We start from the raw sequence: 16,895 nt of genomic DNA on the forward strand, positions 1-16,895 counted from the left end.
CAGCCATACAGCTGAACTCACCTTGTCTTAAAATCTTACTAAAATCTAATGTTGCTTATTTACTGTAATAATGTGATTCTAACTGTGAAATTAGGCATATTCAATAGCAGCATTAGAAAACTTGTTACCTGTAAAGATCTGATTCTAATAATGTTAGCTGCCTTGCAATCTCTATTGGATGCAAAGTCAACAAGTCAAATGCTTCAGTCTGATCAACTTTAGTTATGTGCCATTCAATAGATGGGGGTGAACTTTGAAATGTAATAGCATGTGATGGTCCATTTGCTTGTGCTTGTTTTTTCCTCTGAATAATTTTACTGATAGATTCAACCCATTTCTTCATGGCTTTACCTGCATCACAAACATGAGAGGGTTCTTATAATTATCCTTTATTATCAAAATGACTTTTTATTTGCAAATATTTTCAAGTTGAAGATGCTTGGTAACTTTAGGGCACTCACCTCTAACTGTCCCAATGAATTCTTCTAGACGACGCAACAACTCTACATCTCTTTCAAAGTCATAGAAATGATGTTCCACCCAGTGACGACAAACGTTCAGAACTCTTAAAGAATGCAATAAAAATCAGAAAATAAGTTTTGCAGTTTTAGCAACTCCTCTCATTAATGCCTCATTGTTCAATTGACTAAAATAAATTTAATTATTCCACAGTATTCCACCCAACTACACAAAAATTAGCATAATTTGTAAAGCAAGGTAAGTTTGTGTAGGAAAGGATGTTGACTCATAATACCTTCATCTTTAATAGATTCTAAAACTTTTATATGTAACATGGCAACACAATGTTGCAAGGAGAGAGTACAGAGGAGATTTACTAGAATGTTACCTGTGTTTCAGCACCTAAGTTACAGAGAAAGGTTCAATAAGTTAGGTCTTTATTCTTTGGAGTGTAGAAGGTTGAGTGGGGACTTGATAGAGGTATTTAAAATTATGAGGGGGATAGATTGAGTTGACGCAGATGGGCTTTTTCTATTGAGAGGAGGGGAGATTCAAACAAGAGGACATGAGTTGAGAGTTACGGGGCAAAAGTTTAGGAGTAACACGAGGGGGATCTTTATTACTCAGAGAGTGGCAGCTGTCTGGAACGAGCTTCCAGTAGAAGTGGTAGAGGCTGGTTCGATATTGTCATTAAAAAAAAAATTGGATAGGTATATGGACAGGAAAGGAATGGAGGGTTATGGGCTGAGTGCAGGTCGGTGGGACTAGGTGAGAGTAAGCGTTCGGCACGGACTAGAAGGGCTGAGATGGCCTGTTTCTGTGCTGTAATTGTTATATGGAGCTCATTTCAAAAGAAAAAAAATTAGTTTTATTGTCTATAAAGAAGTTCTAAGTACACTCTGGAGCCACGTTATTAGGTGTATGAGGTACCTAAAAAAAGTAGCCACTGGGTGTATGTTAGTTTTCTGCTGCTAGAGTCTATCCACTTTAAGGTTCAATGTGGTGAGCATTCAGAGATGCTCTTTTGCACACCACTGTTGTAAATGTGTGGTTACTGTCACCTTGGACCATTTTCCCCCACACATCTACTGCTCATTCAATGTTTTTTTGCACCATTCTCTGTAAACTCTAGTCTGTTCAGTGTGAAAATCCCAGGAGATCAATAGTTTCTGAGATAGGCAAACCACCCTGTTTGCCAACAATAATCATTCCACGGTCATAGTCACTTCGATCATAGTTCTTCCTAATTATGATGTTTGATCTGAACAACAATTAAACCTCTTGACTATGTCTGCATGCATTTATGCACTGAGTTGCTGCCACATGATAGGCAGATTAGATATTTGCATTAATAAGCAGGTGTACAGCTACACCTAATAAAGTGGCCACAGAATGTAGTTCCAAGTTCTAACATTTCAAAAGCAAACTCATCAATTCTAATGATCTCATAAGTTCCATCAAGTTCTCTGTGAAATGACTTCAAGACTACCAGAAATTAAACAGTGCTTACTAATGCCACAAATAAAGAAACAACATGAAATTCTGGCAACACAAAATGTTGGCAGAACTCCTTCATCGGCCTGAAACGTCGTCACTATCTCCTCTCATAGATGCTGTCTGGCCTGCTAAGTTCTGCCAGCATTTTGTGTTTTTATTTATTTCCAGCATCTGCAGATTCACTCGTGTTGCCTTTGAAATTCTGGCAAACTCAAGCTTCTGAAAACTGGTACAAAATCTGATCAGTTGGGACATCTGTGATAAGATAATGTGCATGCCAAAGAATTGAAAGCAATTTAATTTTTTTTAAATCATAAAATGGCTGTCCTCACCAGACACAATATACACAAGTAATGCTCCACAAATATTTTTAGCCTTTCAATGTTGAAGCAATAAATTTTGAACTGTGAGCAGTCAATCCAGTGGGACAGCTATAAACCAGTTCCATTGATTGCAACTGAGATATTCACAGTGATAAATCAACCTGAAACATGGACATCATTAATTTCCATGAATGAACTAGGTCTGCATTAAACCATTTGCAAAAATGAGCAAATCTTGTTCAAACCAAAAGTACAGATATTAATTCAATATCTCCAAGAGAAAATTTGAAGTTTAATTCATGGTGATAAAAACCATCTTTGACAACTATAGCTGCAAATCAATTTCCCAAATAATCTGCAAAGACTAACAGGGACAAATGTGAGTTTCTTGCAGAGACAACAGGATTTATAATGGGAGAAATGAGGAACTGAAGGAATTAATTATTAGGCAAAAATATAGAGTAGAGAAGTTGGTAAGCCTGAAAGCCAATAATTCTAAAGGAACATGCCAGAGTTTAGAAAGAGATGACTTTATACATGATGGATGCTCAGCTCAGCTCCAAATATCTAGATTCTGGAATTGTTTCTATGAATTAGGTAACCTCATTCTTTAAGAAAGGAGACACCTCCAAAAATCTAAAAAAGAGGGTGGCATGGCTTTACCTAACTTTCGCTTATATTACTGGGCAGCTAATATACGTTGTGCTGCCTTCTGGTCTTTCTTCCACGGTCAACCCGAGTGCCCTAACTGGGTGGCAATGGAGTTGAGCTCCACTAAAGAATTATCTATATCTGCACTTCTTGGCTCTGCACTCCCTAGCAGTCTGCCCAGATCAATAGCTAATCCTCTGGTTAGACACACTTTGCGTATATGGGCTCAGTTCAGGAAATGCTATGGTTTCCAGGGGTTTTCCGTTTCTAGCCCTGTCGCACATAATCACCTTTTTTTACCTACTACGTACGATTCAGCATTCCATGTTTGGTACAGGAAGGGCATTAGACATTTTGAAGATCTCTTCATTGATAATCGCTTTGCTTCTTTTCAGCAGCTCTCCGTTAAGTTCAACCTGCCTAACGCTCACTTTTTCAGATATCTCCAAATCCGACACTTTACTGCTCCTTTAATTCCTAACTTTCCTGAAATGCCTGCAAAAAATGCTATGGACCTATTTCTTTCCATTAATCCACTAGGTAAAGGTTTAATTTCAATTATCCGAGATAAACTAGCAGCCTTACGACGGGCCCCCGTGGATAAAATTAAAATGGCCTGGGAGCAGGATTTAAATATCTCATCCGAGGAGAGCTGGGACTCAGTTCTCAAATCGGTTAACTCAACCTCCCTTTGTGCTCGCCATTGCCTCTTACAGTTTAAGATTGTTCATAGAGCCCATATGTCTAAATCTAAACTATCTCCATTCTACCCTGGCATTAGTCCGCTCTGTGATAAATGCAAGAGGGGCGTGGCCTCTCTCATCCATATGTACTGGTTCTGTCCTAGCTTGGAAAAATTCTGGAAAGATGTCTTCACTACATTATCGGGTATTCTGAATCAGCACCTAGAACCTAACCCCTTAATTGCTCTGTTCAGTTTTTGGGGCGAGACAGATTTATGTCTGGGTCCGACCAAATGCCGAATACTATCCTTTGCCTCTCTCCTGGCGAGACGCTTGATCCTCCTTAGATGGAGAGATGTTGCCCCGCCCACTCATGCGCAGTGGCTTAACGACATTATGGTCTGCTTGGACCTCGAAAAAATTCATTATTCAGTTCTTAATTCGGATCTAAAGTTCCATAAGGTCTGGGGACCTTTTATCGAGTACTTTCATAACCTTCCTCTTGACTAGGGTTTTTTTTTCTTCTTTTCGGTCCCTTGCTTTCAGCTCCCTTTTTTTTCTGGTAGTAGGCATTATTATCCTCTGTTACTAAGTGTATTCACAGTCTGGGAGTTTGACTGTCTGGACTTATACTCTTTATACTGTGTGGTGGTTGGTCTGGAGTTGTTGTTTTTTTCTTGTGTTGTGGGGCTTGGGGAGGACACTAAGCTCACTTGTCTTTAATTTAGGTGCTTTTTTGTTAAATTCTCTTCCTTTGTAGCATATTGTTATCGTATGCTTAATCTTGCACTGTATTAATGCTCCTCGTTGGGATTTGGGGTTTTTAATTTTGTAAAATGTTTTGAAAAACTAATTTAAAAAATTTTTTTAAAAAAGGAGAAAAAAATTGGAGAATGATCTAAAGTTCACCTAAGGTTAGAGATCAGGAAAATGCTGGCTTCTATAATGAATGATGGAGTAACATAACACTTACAAAATAATAATAGGATTAAGTACCGTAGATTCCGGACTACAGAGCGCACCTGATTAAAAGCCGCTGGCTCTAATTTTAGAAATAAAATCAATTTTTTAATTGTAAAGGCCGCACCGGATTTTAGGCCGCACCGCTACTTTTAAATATACATACGTATCGGTAACACAAATTACGTTGCATATACTTTTTTACTGAACAGCACGAACAACATTCCAATATCTCCTAGCGACTGGTAAAAATATATATACTGCAGCCTACCAGGAAAAGTTATTGATCGCCTTTAACTTAAAAGCAGCGTTTTCGCTCGGGTCTGACGCGCTCGCGTAACGCGATCGGGTCTAATCGGGTCTGACGCGCTTGCGTAACGCGATCGGGTCTAATCGGGTCTGATGCGCTCGGGTCTGACGCGCTTGCGTAACGCGATCGGGTCTAATCGGGACTGATGCGCTCGGGTCTGACACGCTCGGGTCTTGCTTTTCTTCGAGTATTTTCCATGTTGATGAGGGTGAGTACAAATGACTGATTTACAATAATTTAATTGTGAAAGTGCGCTTGATTTATCGTACAATTTCATTGGACCTCTGTGAACTACTCATCAATTTTATTGGTCTACTGTTACGAGGCAAAATGTTTACGAGGCGGCATGAAAAAAAACCATGTATTAGCCGCTCTGGATTAAAGGCCGCAGAGTTCAAAGCTGTTCAAAATGTGGGAAAAAAGTAGCGGCTTATAATCCGGAATCTACGGTAGTTAGTGTGGATTTCTAAAAAGGAAATCATATATGACTATTAGAATTCTTTGAAAATGTGATCAGAATAGATAAAGGGAACCAGTGGACATGTTTTCAGGGTGCTTTCAATAAGACCCTGATCAATATGGTAAATATGTTTAGAATATAGTCAAGATGGTTATAACACCAGGATTTGTGAGCTAATAGATTGAGGTGGATTAAGAATTATATAGATATAAAAATGGGATTAAACAGATTAGAAACATAAAAACAATTGGAAGTCGGAGTGGGAGTTAAGGTGGCGCTAACCAGTGACTACTTGCATCTTAGGAAACAGCTCTATTTCCATCTTTAATATCTCTATTTTTCCCTTTCAGGGTTCTTTTGAAGACCCTGGCCTGGAGTTACACGCAGACTTTGGTTCTTTGTGGGAATGGGACCCGTTCTCGGGGTTTCAGGACCGGCCGTTGCTGGTCAGCATGAGAGTCTCGCTCGTATTTGGAAGCCTGAGATCTCGGGGCTCTGGAGACGGGCGGATCGAGCCTCTGTGTCAAGGCTGGAGACTTGTGTGTTGTCGGGGAAGCTGGAAAATCTTTGCTGTGGGGCCGAAGACTTGAGATCTTTGCGATCTTCAGGCACAGAGCTCATAAAAAGCGATGAAACGGACATTTAACATCGTAAACTAGGGGGTTGTTGTTATGTCTCCTGCTTGTTGTGAAAAGGGGGACACCTCCCTCATCCTTATTAGGGAGAGAGAGAACATGTGGTTTGTTGAATGCCGGATGAAATGCGATAGCCTTTGAGTAACTGCTATTGCCTAGCTCACGCCTATGCTCGGTAGTGAGTGCGCTTTTTTCTTTGCTGGGGAGGAGGGGGAATTGCTGCGTGCGGGTGGGGGGGCTGACTTTGGAGTTCTCAAGCTTAACTGTCATTCATTCCTTGGGGCACTTCTCTGTTTTCATGGATGTCTGTGAAGGAAAAGCATTTCAGGATGTATATTGTATACATTTCTCTGACATTAAATTGGACCTTTGAACATAGAAAACTGACAGCACGATACAGGCCCTCAGGCCCACAATGCTGTGCCAAACATGTACTTACTTCAGAAATTACTTAGGGTTACCCATAGTCCTTTATTTTTCTAAGCTCCATGTACCTATCCAGGAGTCTCTTAAAAGATCCTATTGTATCCGCCTCCACCACCATCTCCAGCAGCCCATTCCACGCACTCACCACTCTCTGCATAAAAAATATACCCCTGACATCTTCTCTGTACCTACTTCCAAGCACTTTAAAACTGTGCCCTCTCATGTTAGTCATTTCAGCCCTGGGAAAAAGCCTCTGACTATCCAGACGATCAATGCCTCTCATCATCATATACAACTCTATCAGGTCACCTCTCATCCTCCATCCTTCCAAGGAGAAAAAGTCAAGTTCACTCAACCTGTTTTCATAAGGCATGCTCCCCAATCCAGGCAACATCCTTGTAAATCTCCTCTGCACCCTTTCTATGGTTTCCACATCCTTCCTGTACTGAGGTGACCAGAACTGAGCACAGTACTCCAAGTGGGGTCTGACCAGGGTCTTATACAGCTGCAGCATTACTTCTCGGCTATTAAACTCAATCCCATGGTTGATGAAGGCCAATACACCATATGCCTTCTTAACCACACAGTCAAACTGCACAGCAGCTTTGAGTGTCTTATGGACTTGAACCCCAAGATCCTCTGATCCTCCACACTGCCAAGAGTCTTAACATTAATACTATATTCTGCCATCACATTTGACCTACCAAAATGAACCACCACACAGTTATCGAGGTTGAATGCCATCTGCCACTTCTCAGCCTAGTTTTGCATCCTTTCAATATCCCATTGTAACCTCTGACAGCCCTCCACACTATCCACAACACACCCAACCTTTGTGTCATCAGCAAATTTACTAACCCATCCCTCCACTTCCTCATTCAGGTCATTTATAAAAATCACAAAGAGAAGGGGTCCCAGAACAGATCCCTGAGGCACACCACTGGTCATCAACCTCTATACAGAATATGACCTGTCTACAACCACTCTTTGCCTTCTGTGGTCAAGCCAATTCTGGATGCACAAGGTAAGGTCCCCTTGAATCCCATGCCTCCTTACTTTCTCAATAACCCTTGCATGGAGTAATGCCTTAATGAAATCCATATACACTACATCTACTGCTCTACCTTCATCAGTGTGTTTAGTCACATTCTCAAAAAATTCAATCAGGTTCATAAGGCATGACCTGCCTTTGACAAAGCCATGCTGACTATTCCTAATCATATTATGCCTCTCAGGATCTTTCCATCAATTTACCAACCACTGAAGTAAAACTCACTGGTCTATAATTTCCTGGGCTATCTCTACTCCCTTTCTTGAATAAGGGAACAACATCTGCAACCCTCCAATCCTTCGGAACCTCTCCTGTCCCCATTGATGATGCAAAGATCATTGCCAAAGGCTCAGCAATCTCCTCCCTCACCTCCCACAGTAGCCTGGGGTATATCTCATCCGGTATGTTCAAGCTTTTCAATCTACTGTAAGTCATTCTTACAATCACCAAGGTCCTTTTCCTTGGTGAATACTGAAGCAAAGTATTCTTTAAGTACCTCTGCTACCTCCTCCAGGTCCATACACTGTCACATTTAATCGGTTCTATTCTCTCATGTCTTATCCTCTTGCTCTTCATATACTTGTAGAATGCCTTGGGGTTTTCCTTAATCCTGTTGGCCAAGGCCTTCTCATGGCCCCTTCTGGCTCTCCTAGTTTCATTCTTAAACTCCTTCCTGCTAGCCTTATAATCTTCTAGATTTCTATCATTACCTAGTTTTTTTGAACTTTCATAAGCTTTTCTTTTCTGCTTACATGATTTTCACAGTCTTTGTACACCATGGTTCCTGTACCCCACCATCCTTTCCGTCTCACTGGAATGTACCTATGCAGAATGCCACACAAATATCCCCTGAACATTTGCCACATCTCTGCTGTACATTTCCCTGAGAACATCTGTTCCCAATTTATGCTTCCAAATTCATGTTTGATACCTTGATATTTCTCCTTACTCCAATTAAATGATTTCCTAACTTGTTTGTTCCTATCCCTTTCCAATGCTATGGTAAAGGGAATAGAATTATGATGACCATCTCCAAAATACTCTCCCAGTGAGAGATCTGATACCATTTCCCAATACCAGATCAAGTACAGCCTCGCCTCTTGTAGGCTTATCTACATATCATGTCAGGAAACCTTCCTGAACACACCTAACAAACTCTATCCCATCTAAGTCCCTTGCTCTAGGGAGATGCCAATCAGTATTGGGGAAATTAACATCTCCCATCACAACAACCCTGTTATTATTGCACCGTTCCAGAATCTGTCTCCCTATCTGCTCCTCGATGTCACTGTTACTAGTGGGTGGTCTATAAAAAACACCCAGTAGAGTTATTGATCCCTTCCTGTTTCTAACTTTCTCCCACAGAGACTCTGTAGACAATCCGTCCATGACTTCCTCCATTTCTGCAGCCGTGACACTATCTCTGATCAGCAGTGCCATGCCCTCACCTCTTTTGCCCCGCCCCCGTCCTTTTGGAAACGTCTAAAGCCTGGCACTCTAAGTAGCCATTCCTACCCGAGCCATCCAAGTCTCTGCAATGGCCACAATATTATAGCTCCAAGTACTGATCCACGCTCTAAGTTTATCCGCCTTGTTCATGATACTCCTTGCACTAAAATATACATATCTCAAACCATCAGTCTGAGTGTATCCCTTCTCTATCATCTGCCTATCCTCTCTCTCACACTGTCTACAAGCTTTCTTGATTTGTGACTTGTCTCCTCAGTTTGGTTCCCACCCTCCAGCAATTCTAATTTAAACTCTTCTCCAATAGCCTTAACAAACCTCCCTGCCAGGATATTGGTCCCCTCGGATTCAAGTGCAACCCGTCCTTTTTTTTTAAAAACAGGTCACACCTGCTCCAAAAGAGGTCCCAATGATCCAGAAATCTGAATCCCTGCCCCCTGCTCCAATCCCTCAGCCACGCAATTATCCTCCACCTCATTCTATTCCTATACTCACTGTTATGTGGCAGTAATCCTGAGATTACTACCTTTGAGGTCCTGCTTCTCAACTTCCTTCCTAACTCCCTGTAGTCTGCTTTCAGGACCTCCTCCCTTTTCATAACCTATGTCGCTGGTACCAATATGTACCACAACCTCTGGCTGCTCTCCTTCCCACTTCTGGATATTGTGGACGCAATCAGAAACATCCCGGACCCTCGCACCTGTAATGCAAACTACCATCCGTGCATCCTTCCTGTATCCACAGAATCACCGGTCTGACCCCCTAACTACAGAGTTCCCTACCTGATTGTTTTTAGGTTGCAGGATGTGACTACTGAGGCAATATATGGTTGTTATGCTGCGAGTAGTCACAATCTGTATCAACAATGTGGTAAAGAAATCAAATGTAATATTTTCAAGTTTTCTGATTATACCAGACTAGAGAGGATTGCGAGTATAGCAGAAGATGGAAATAGGCTTCAAGAGGATATGGACAAAGTGGATGAATGGGCTCAAATAAAACAAGTGGAATATAAATGAAAAATATGAAATTATGCACACCATAGAAAAGTTGGGAGTCCTTGTGAAATGGTTAGAGACTGTATAATGTTCATGTTCAGAGACCTACATATATTTACAAACAAGTCATTAAACAGTAACATGCAGGTTAAACAATGAGCAAGTCAAATGGTGAATTTATCTTTTTTTAAATGAGAGAAGTTGAATACAGAAGTAGAAACTCTTACTGCAACCTCGCACCTTGTGGAGATAATCAATTTAGATGTCACTTCGAATACCAATTTTTTTGTAGTATTACAAAATGCTACTTACCTAAGCTGCACAGGTTGAACATATTCTTTCCTAAACCGTTTCAGTTCTGCACTAAGAGGTTGGTCACCGTGCTCCAAAGCTTTTCGATCGGCTTCAGTGGGCTCTGGCTCTGGAATCTCAAATCTGACATTAAGTGCAGTATACAACACAAAATCAAAATGTGTCCATCCAAAGTATGTTATAATTCATTTAATATCTTACCCAAGTGATAAACAGAGTAAAATTATAAGCTAAACATAAATAAAACTAAATTTCACCACTTCATTTGTCTCTTGCAAACATTACGCACATCAGTACTGCATTCACATTCATCAGCTTTCTTTCTCATTACCAATTGTGTTGTCTCCATCTACACTTGTGAATGAAAGAATACAAGCTTCTTGAATTTTTATACTTTTATAGTACAGAAATAAGTCATTAAGGCCAACCATCTTTGTTCTGCATAAGCCTTGTCTGATCTTACTTCACCTTGTCTTATCAACATACCCTTCTATTCCTTTCTCATTATTTTCTGCTGTAGTTTAACTTTGATTTATATTACTTATCGCAGTCATTATTATCAGCAGAAGATTTTCTAATTCTGCAAAATTCTGCCAAGTTCAAACCACCAATGTTCCTCAGCCTCCGTTTGTGTAGCCAGAAAACCAGAAATGCTGAATTACACAATAATATACAAATAGTTCAAAATATATTTTAAATTCACATAATGAAATGTCTCCATCTGTCACAATAATTCCCCCTCCTGTTCAAGGCAAATTTTTCACACCACCCATATTACTCTATTCCAGAACCCAGTCTCATTCAATAGACAAATACAAAAACATTATTTAGCATATCTCACATGTGACAGGTGTTTTTTACCCACTTCCCATTTTCTCTGGATTCTCCTGGTCACTCTCCCAATTACTATCCTCTGTGATGCTGCTTGCATCCTGCCAAAGATTTGCTCTGCTCTATACAACAGAAAATTGGTACAACTATCACAGAAATAAACAGAAAGGAATAGTCTGAATGAAAATGAAACAAATTAACAGAAACAGATTATGGAGACATACACTAGAAAAAATGTGTGCTAAACAGAACAGGAAGGGTGTAACACACACCAACATCAGGAATAAAAGAGATGAGACTGAATAAGATATGAAGAGACTGACAGCAGTTTCACATCACCTGAAATCCTTACATGACTGTGTATATTGGCTACCTCCAAGGCCGACCAAAAGTCACTGTTGTAGAAGAGATTTCCTGATCCATAACTGTCTGCAATCCAGACAGTACAAAGCATTCTAAATGCAGTAAAAGTGGCATCTGTCTAAACTTTGGCCTAAAGCTTAGATACAACTACATATCTAAATAAAGAAAGCACTTTAGAGTCAGCTTATGGAAAATAAACTGGCCTTTACACTAATACCATCAAATACAGCAATGCTCTACAATCCAAAATATTTAGGAACCAAGAAACATTAGCAATAGTTCTCTTTCCCCAGCTTCTAATTTGCCAGTTTTCTTCTAGGGATACAAGATTTGAAGCTAACAATATTTATGCATAATTTATATAATCTAACAATTCAATTAAAAAAAACTTCAATTTTATTAAGTTCCTGGTTTTGTGCAGCTATGTTTCTTTTACTATTCCTCAACATTCAGATAACAAATTGCAGCACAAGATCATTCAGTAACCTACCTTTCAATTAAAAGACCAAGCAACTCCCGAGGCTTGCAGAAAGAACGATATGTTGTGAGGAATGTCCTAACGAAGTTTGGATCTAGAAAAATAGAAAATATTTTGAACATGGCACCCTTAATGTAACTTCTGCAAATTTTTTTTGAAAACAAAAGAATTGTGACATCAAAAAGCCCACTACAAAATATTTGTTTATTATTTCTACTATTTAATGCCTCAAAAGATCCATTAATTTCAAAAAGTAAAACATTGACCATTTGCCACTGAGTTCATAATATGTTTCATCTATTTTCTTGTGCATTTTATTCCTTATGCCATTTAAGGTGTCTGCAATACAATACCAGTGCAAATATTAAATATCAGAATAGTACATAGCATTTTGTTTTTCCGATGAGCAAGTAAATCATAAATTCTGTGTATGGCATTCACTTAATATTTTAGAGATGGGAAAGCATGGTGAAAAATAGAAGAATGTAAGACTAACTAAACATTTCACATTTCTTCAGTTGAAGTACAGAAGATATACTTATTACCAAATTGCTATCAATTTAAGCAGAGCCAGCACCACAACTTAAAATAAACAAGAGCATCAAAGCCAATAGTACTTCTTATACATTTACAAAGCAGAATATATTTTGTGAAACTGTTGCCATGTAAATACTATTAGCCCAACACTCCTACAGTTTATTTGTTCTGTTCTATATAACAGACAATTAACAAAAACAAACAAAGTCATAGGGGAAAACTTTTTCCTCCTTTTAGTACCTTCAAGATATTCTTATTCCAACTTACGTATTTAAAAACCTTTTGAACAAGCATCTTACATCCTTTCAGCTTTTCAATTCATTTTTGTAACACTACCTGCCTGCTTTTCCTAAAGACAATGCACCAATACACAATTCATTAAACCTGCCTTCTCTAAACATACTAAGATCCACCTGAATAGTTGAGTGACTATTCCTTCAAATGGAGAACCGTCAATTTTTCAGTTAGCTTGTATTTTCAAAAAATGATAATCAAATTTAGAAAATGTACAGATTAATTGCGCAGTCTGCTCACGTGTACATGTCTAAAAGATGCTGAGAAATGCCATATGTCATTTTGGGATTCTTCAAGCAAATCTTTTGTCACTTCCTTTTTTCCTTGTTTATGTGCCTTTACCTCACAAGATGCCACTGCTGCTTAACGCCTACCTTTAAGATTTCAGGGCTGCCGGCCTGCCTGACCTCCTGCAGCAACAACACAAAGTGGACGTCTGATTTGTAAAATGACAGCACAGTGGACATCTTGGATCAGGTCTTGTGTCTATGGTAGTTTGACCTAGCGGCACCAGAAACTACCGAATCACCCAGCGAGCTCTGCAAATCAAAACAGCAGATATATGTTTTCATAAACATGTCAGTTTACCTTTTAAACTGTTTTAATGCCACCTGCAGAACTCCAATCAAGGTGCCAGAAATCCCCAATGGGCAATTCTGATTTGCACATGCCAAATGTGGCATCTCATGCAGTTGACATCTGCCCCATGTGTCCACATGGTTGGCTCAAAATGAATATGGTGCTGGAACCATTCAAACGTCCAGAGAAGTGTGCTTGATAGACTATTCTTTGAATGACTGAATTTTAAATGTGCGCTACCGTAGCCTAGCAGGAAAAAGAGAAAAAATAATACTGGGAGGAGGTGGTGCAAGATAGGTGAGGACTTTGTACATATAGAGCTGCAAGAAAAAGTTTGTGAACACTTTGTAATTACCTGGTTTTCTGCATTAATTATTTATAAAATGTGGTCTGATCTTCATCTAAGTCACAACAATAGGCAAACACAATCTGCCTAAACTAATAACACACAAACAATTGCATTTCTCATCAATACTAAGTACACCATTTAAACAATCACAGTCTAAGTTCAGTAAGATAGGTGAACCTCTGGGGTAATGCCTTCTACAAAAGTTATTTGGAGTCAGGCGTTCCAATCAATGAGATGAGATTGGAGGTGTGGGTTAGAGAGGTGACCTGCCCTAAAAAAAAGACACACAAAATCAGGTTACTGACAGAGTCTGCTCTTCTCAAGAAAGATTTGTTTCTGTGTACCATGCCTCGATCAAAACAACTTCCAGAGGACCTTAGAAGGAGGATTGTAGAGATGCATGAAACTGGAAAAGCATTTCTAAAGACCTGAGTGTTCATCAGTCCACAGTAAGAGGAATTGTCTACAAATGGAGACAACTCAGTACTGTTGCTACTCTACCTAGGAATGGGCATCCTACAAAGATCACCATGTGCAAATTATAAAGGAGGTGAAAAAAATCAAGGGTAATGATGCACCATTAATAACTCTGAGACGTGAGTTAAGGTAGGCTTTTATTGGCTGGAAGAAAGCACAAGCAGCAAGTGACCACCACACAACATCCTGGAGACTGAGGAAGGGGATGTGCCTCCAATCACCTTTATACCGGGGTATGTGGGAGGAGCCACGGTCTGGGGGAGGAGCCACAGGAGCAGTCAGCGGGGGGGGGGGGGGGGGCGTGTCCAGACAGGTATATGTAGTTCACCACAGGTAACAGCAGAAGACCTCCAGAAAACTCTTGAACTTGCTAAAGTCTCTGTTCATGTGTCCACTACAAGAAAAATACTGAACGAGAATGGTGTTCATGGTAGGAAATCACAAAGGAAACCACTGCTCTCCTAAAACAACATTGCTGCACATCTCAAGTTTGCAAAACCACCCGGATGCTCCACAATGCTTCTAAGACAATGTCCTATGGACAGATGAGACAAAAGTTGATCTTTTTGGCAGAAATGCATACCTCTACTACAGTCAGCCCTCCTTATCTGCGGGGGATTGACTCTGGGACCTCCCCCCGCGGATACCAAAAAACACGGATGCTTAAGTTGGTGGACTTTAGGACCGGTGGAGCACCAGAGCTTATTTAACCTGTCTCAATGCGGTGGACTTTAGGACCCAGTGGAGCTAGGGACCCACCGCCCGCAGTTTCTGTTCCATTGACGGAAAACGATCACGATTGAAAATAAAGTGGAAATAATAAAGTGATCGGAAAGAGGTGAAACGCCATCGGTCATTGGAAAAGCATTAGACTACAGTAAGTCAATGATCAGAACAATTTTAAAGGATAAAGTGAGAATAATGAAACATGTGAAGGCCCTGCCCTGATGAAAGCTACAATTATTACTAAGCAACGCAGTGGTTTAATTATTGGAATACATACATTTCTTAAGTGTTTTATATGCATAGAAAGGTAAAATACATACTATATACTAAGACAAACGTTTGATTAACTGACGCTAAATAATACCGGATGTACCTGTTCCGACTTAGAGAACTTGCGTTATTTTTTATCAATTCCCGATCTGCGGTAACCTATGCACATCCTCCCATATTCTTTAAATCATCTCTAGATTACTTATAATACCTAATACAATGTAAATGCTATGTAAATAGTTGTTATACTGTATTGCTTAGGGAATAATGACAAGAGAAAAAAAAAGTCTGTACATGCTCAAACAACAAGTGCTGGAGAGCGAACTTCCGGGTTTTCCTGATCCGCAGTTGGTTGAATTTGCGCATGCGGAACCCATGAATAAGGAGGGCCGACTGTACATATTCGGAGGAAAAAAGGTACTGCACACCAACACCGAAAACTCATCCCAACTGTGAAGCATGGCGGAAGCATCATGGTTTAGGCTGCTTTGTGTTTTGGAATGGCCAAGACAGTGTCCAGACCTTAACCCAACTGAGATGCTGTAGCTTGACTTGAAGAGGGCTGTTCATGCAAAGTATCCAGGAAATATTGATGAATTAAAACAGTTTTTATGGAGGAATGGTCTAAAATTCCTCCTCTCCATTGGGCAAGTCTGATCAGCAGCCACAGGGAAATGTTTGGTGGATGTTATCCTGCTAAAGGAGGTTCTACCAGTTATTAAATACAAAATTCACATAATTTTTCCAGCCTGGACTGTAAGTAATTAAACAAAGTGCTCAATAAAGATGTGAAAAGTACAAATGTTTGTGTGTTATTAGTTTAGGCAGATTGTATTATCTGTTATTGTGTCTTAAATGAAAATCAGACCACATTTTATGAGTAATGCAGAAAACAAGGTAATTGCAAAGGGTTCACAACCCTTTCTTGCAACTGTATTTATTCGTATGCATTGTTGCAAATATGCAATGCTTTATTTGTTTTGTAAACAAAATTGCGCTGTTCCACAGAGGAAGTTGTTCTCAAATTGCAGAGGTAGGCAACCGTCTAGGACTGCATGAAAGCCAAGGAAAGGACATATAAGGTAGCAAAAGTGAGTGGGAGTTGGATGATTGGGAAGCTTATAAAATTCAACAAACGGCAACTAAAAAAGCTAAAGATAAAATATATGGGCAAACTAGATAATAATATAAAACAAGACACTAGGTTTTTGCAGTTATACAAAGAATAAAAGGGAGGTGGGAGTTGATATTGGACCATTGGACCACTGGAAAATGATGCTGGTGAGTTAGCAATGGGGGACAAAGAAATGGCAGATTAACTTATGGGTACTTTGCATCAGTCTTCACTGTGCAAGACGCTAGCTGTGTGCCAGAGGTCCATGAGTGTCAGGGAGCAGAAGTGAGTGCCATTGCTATTACAAAGTAAAAAGTGCTAGGCAAACTCAAAGGTCTTAAGGTGGATAAGTCACCTGTGCCAGATGGACTACATCCCAGAGTCCTGAGAGAGGCTGCTGAAGAGATAACGGATGCATTGGTCATGTTATTTCAAGAATCACTTGATTCTGGCATGGTCCCAGAGGAATGGAAGATTGCAAATGCCACTCCACTCTTTAAGAAAGGAGGAAGGCAAAATAAAGGAAATTATAGGCCAGTTAGCCTAACCTCAGTGGTTGGGAAATGTGTTGGAGTCCATTATTAAGGATGAGGTTTCAGGGCACTTGGAGACTAAAGGGAAATCTTGCCTGACAAATCTGTTAGA

The 16,895-nt window shown here is 39.9% G+C and overlaps 1 protein-coding gene across 2 annotated transcripts in view; it reads right to left on the bottom strand.

Moving 5' to 3' along the window:
- LOC140730717 (son of sevenless homolog 1) overlaps positions 1 to 16,895 on the bottom strand; it is a 224,410-nt gene that overhangs the window by 48,564 nt on the left and 158,951 nt on the right. For both annotated transcript variants that reach the window (XM_073051524.1, XM_073051523.1), the window contains exons 11-14: positions 11,917 to 11,998; positions 10,233 to 10,355; positions 462 to 565; positions 129 to 351 (exon numbers count right to left, since the gene is read on the bottom strand). In XM_073051524.1, coding sequence (XP_072907625.1) covers positions 129 to 351; positions 462 to 565; positions 10,233 to 10,355; positions 11,917 to 11,998 — 532 coding nt within the window. The remainder of the gene's footprint in view (positions 1 to 128; positions 352 to 461; positions 566 to 10,232; positions 10,356 to 11,916; positions 11,999 to 16,895) is intronic.

This window comes from Hemitrygon akajei, chromosome 7 (genome assembly GCF_048418815.1).
Source record: "Hemitrygon akajei chromosome 7, sHemAka1.3, whole genome shotgun sequence".
Lineage (NCBI taxonomy): Eukaryota > Metazoa > Chordata > Chondrichthyes > Myliobatiformes > Dasyatidae > Hemitrygon > Hemitrygon akajei.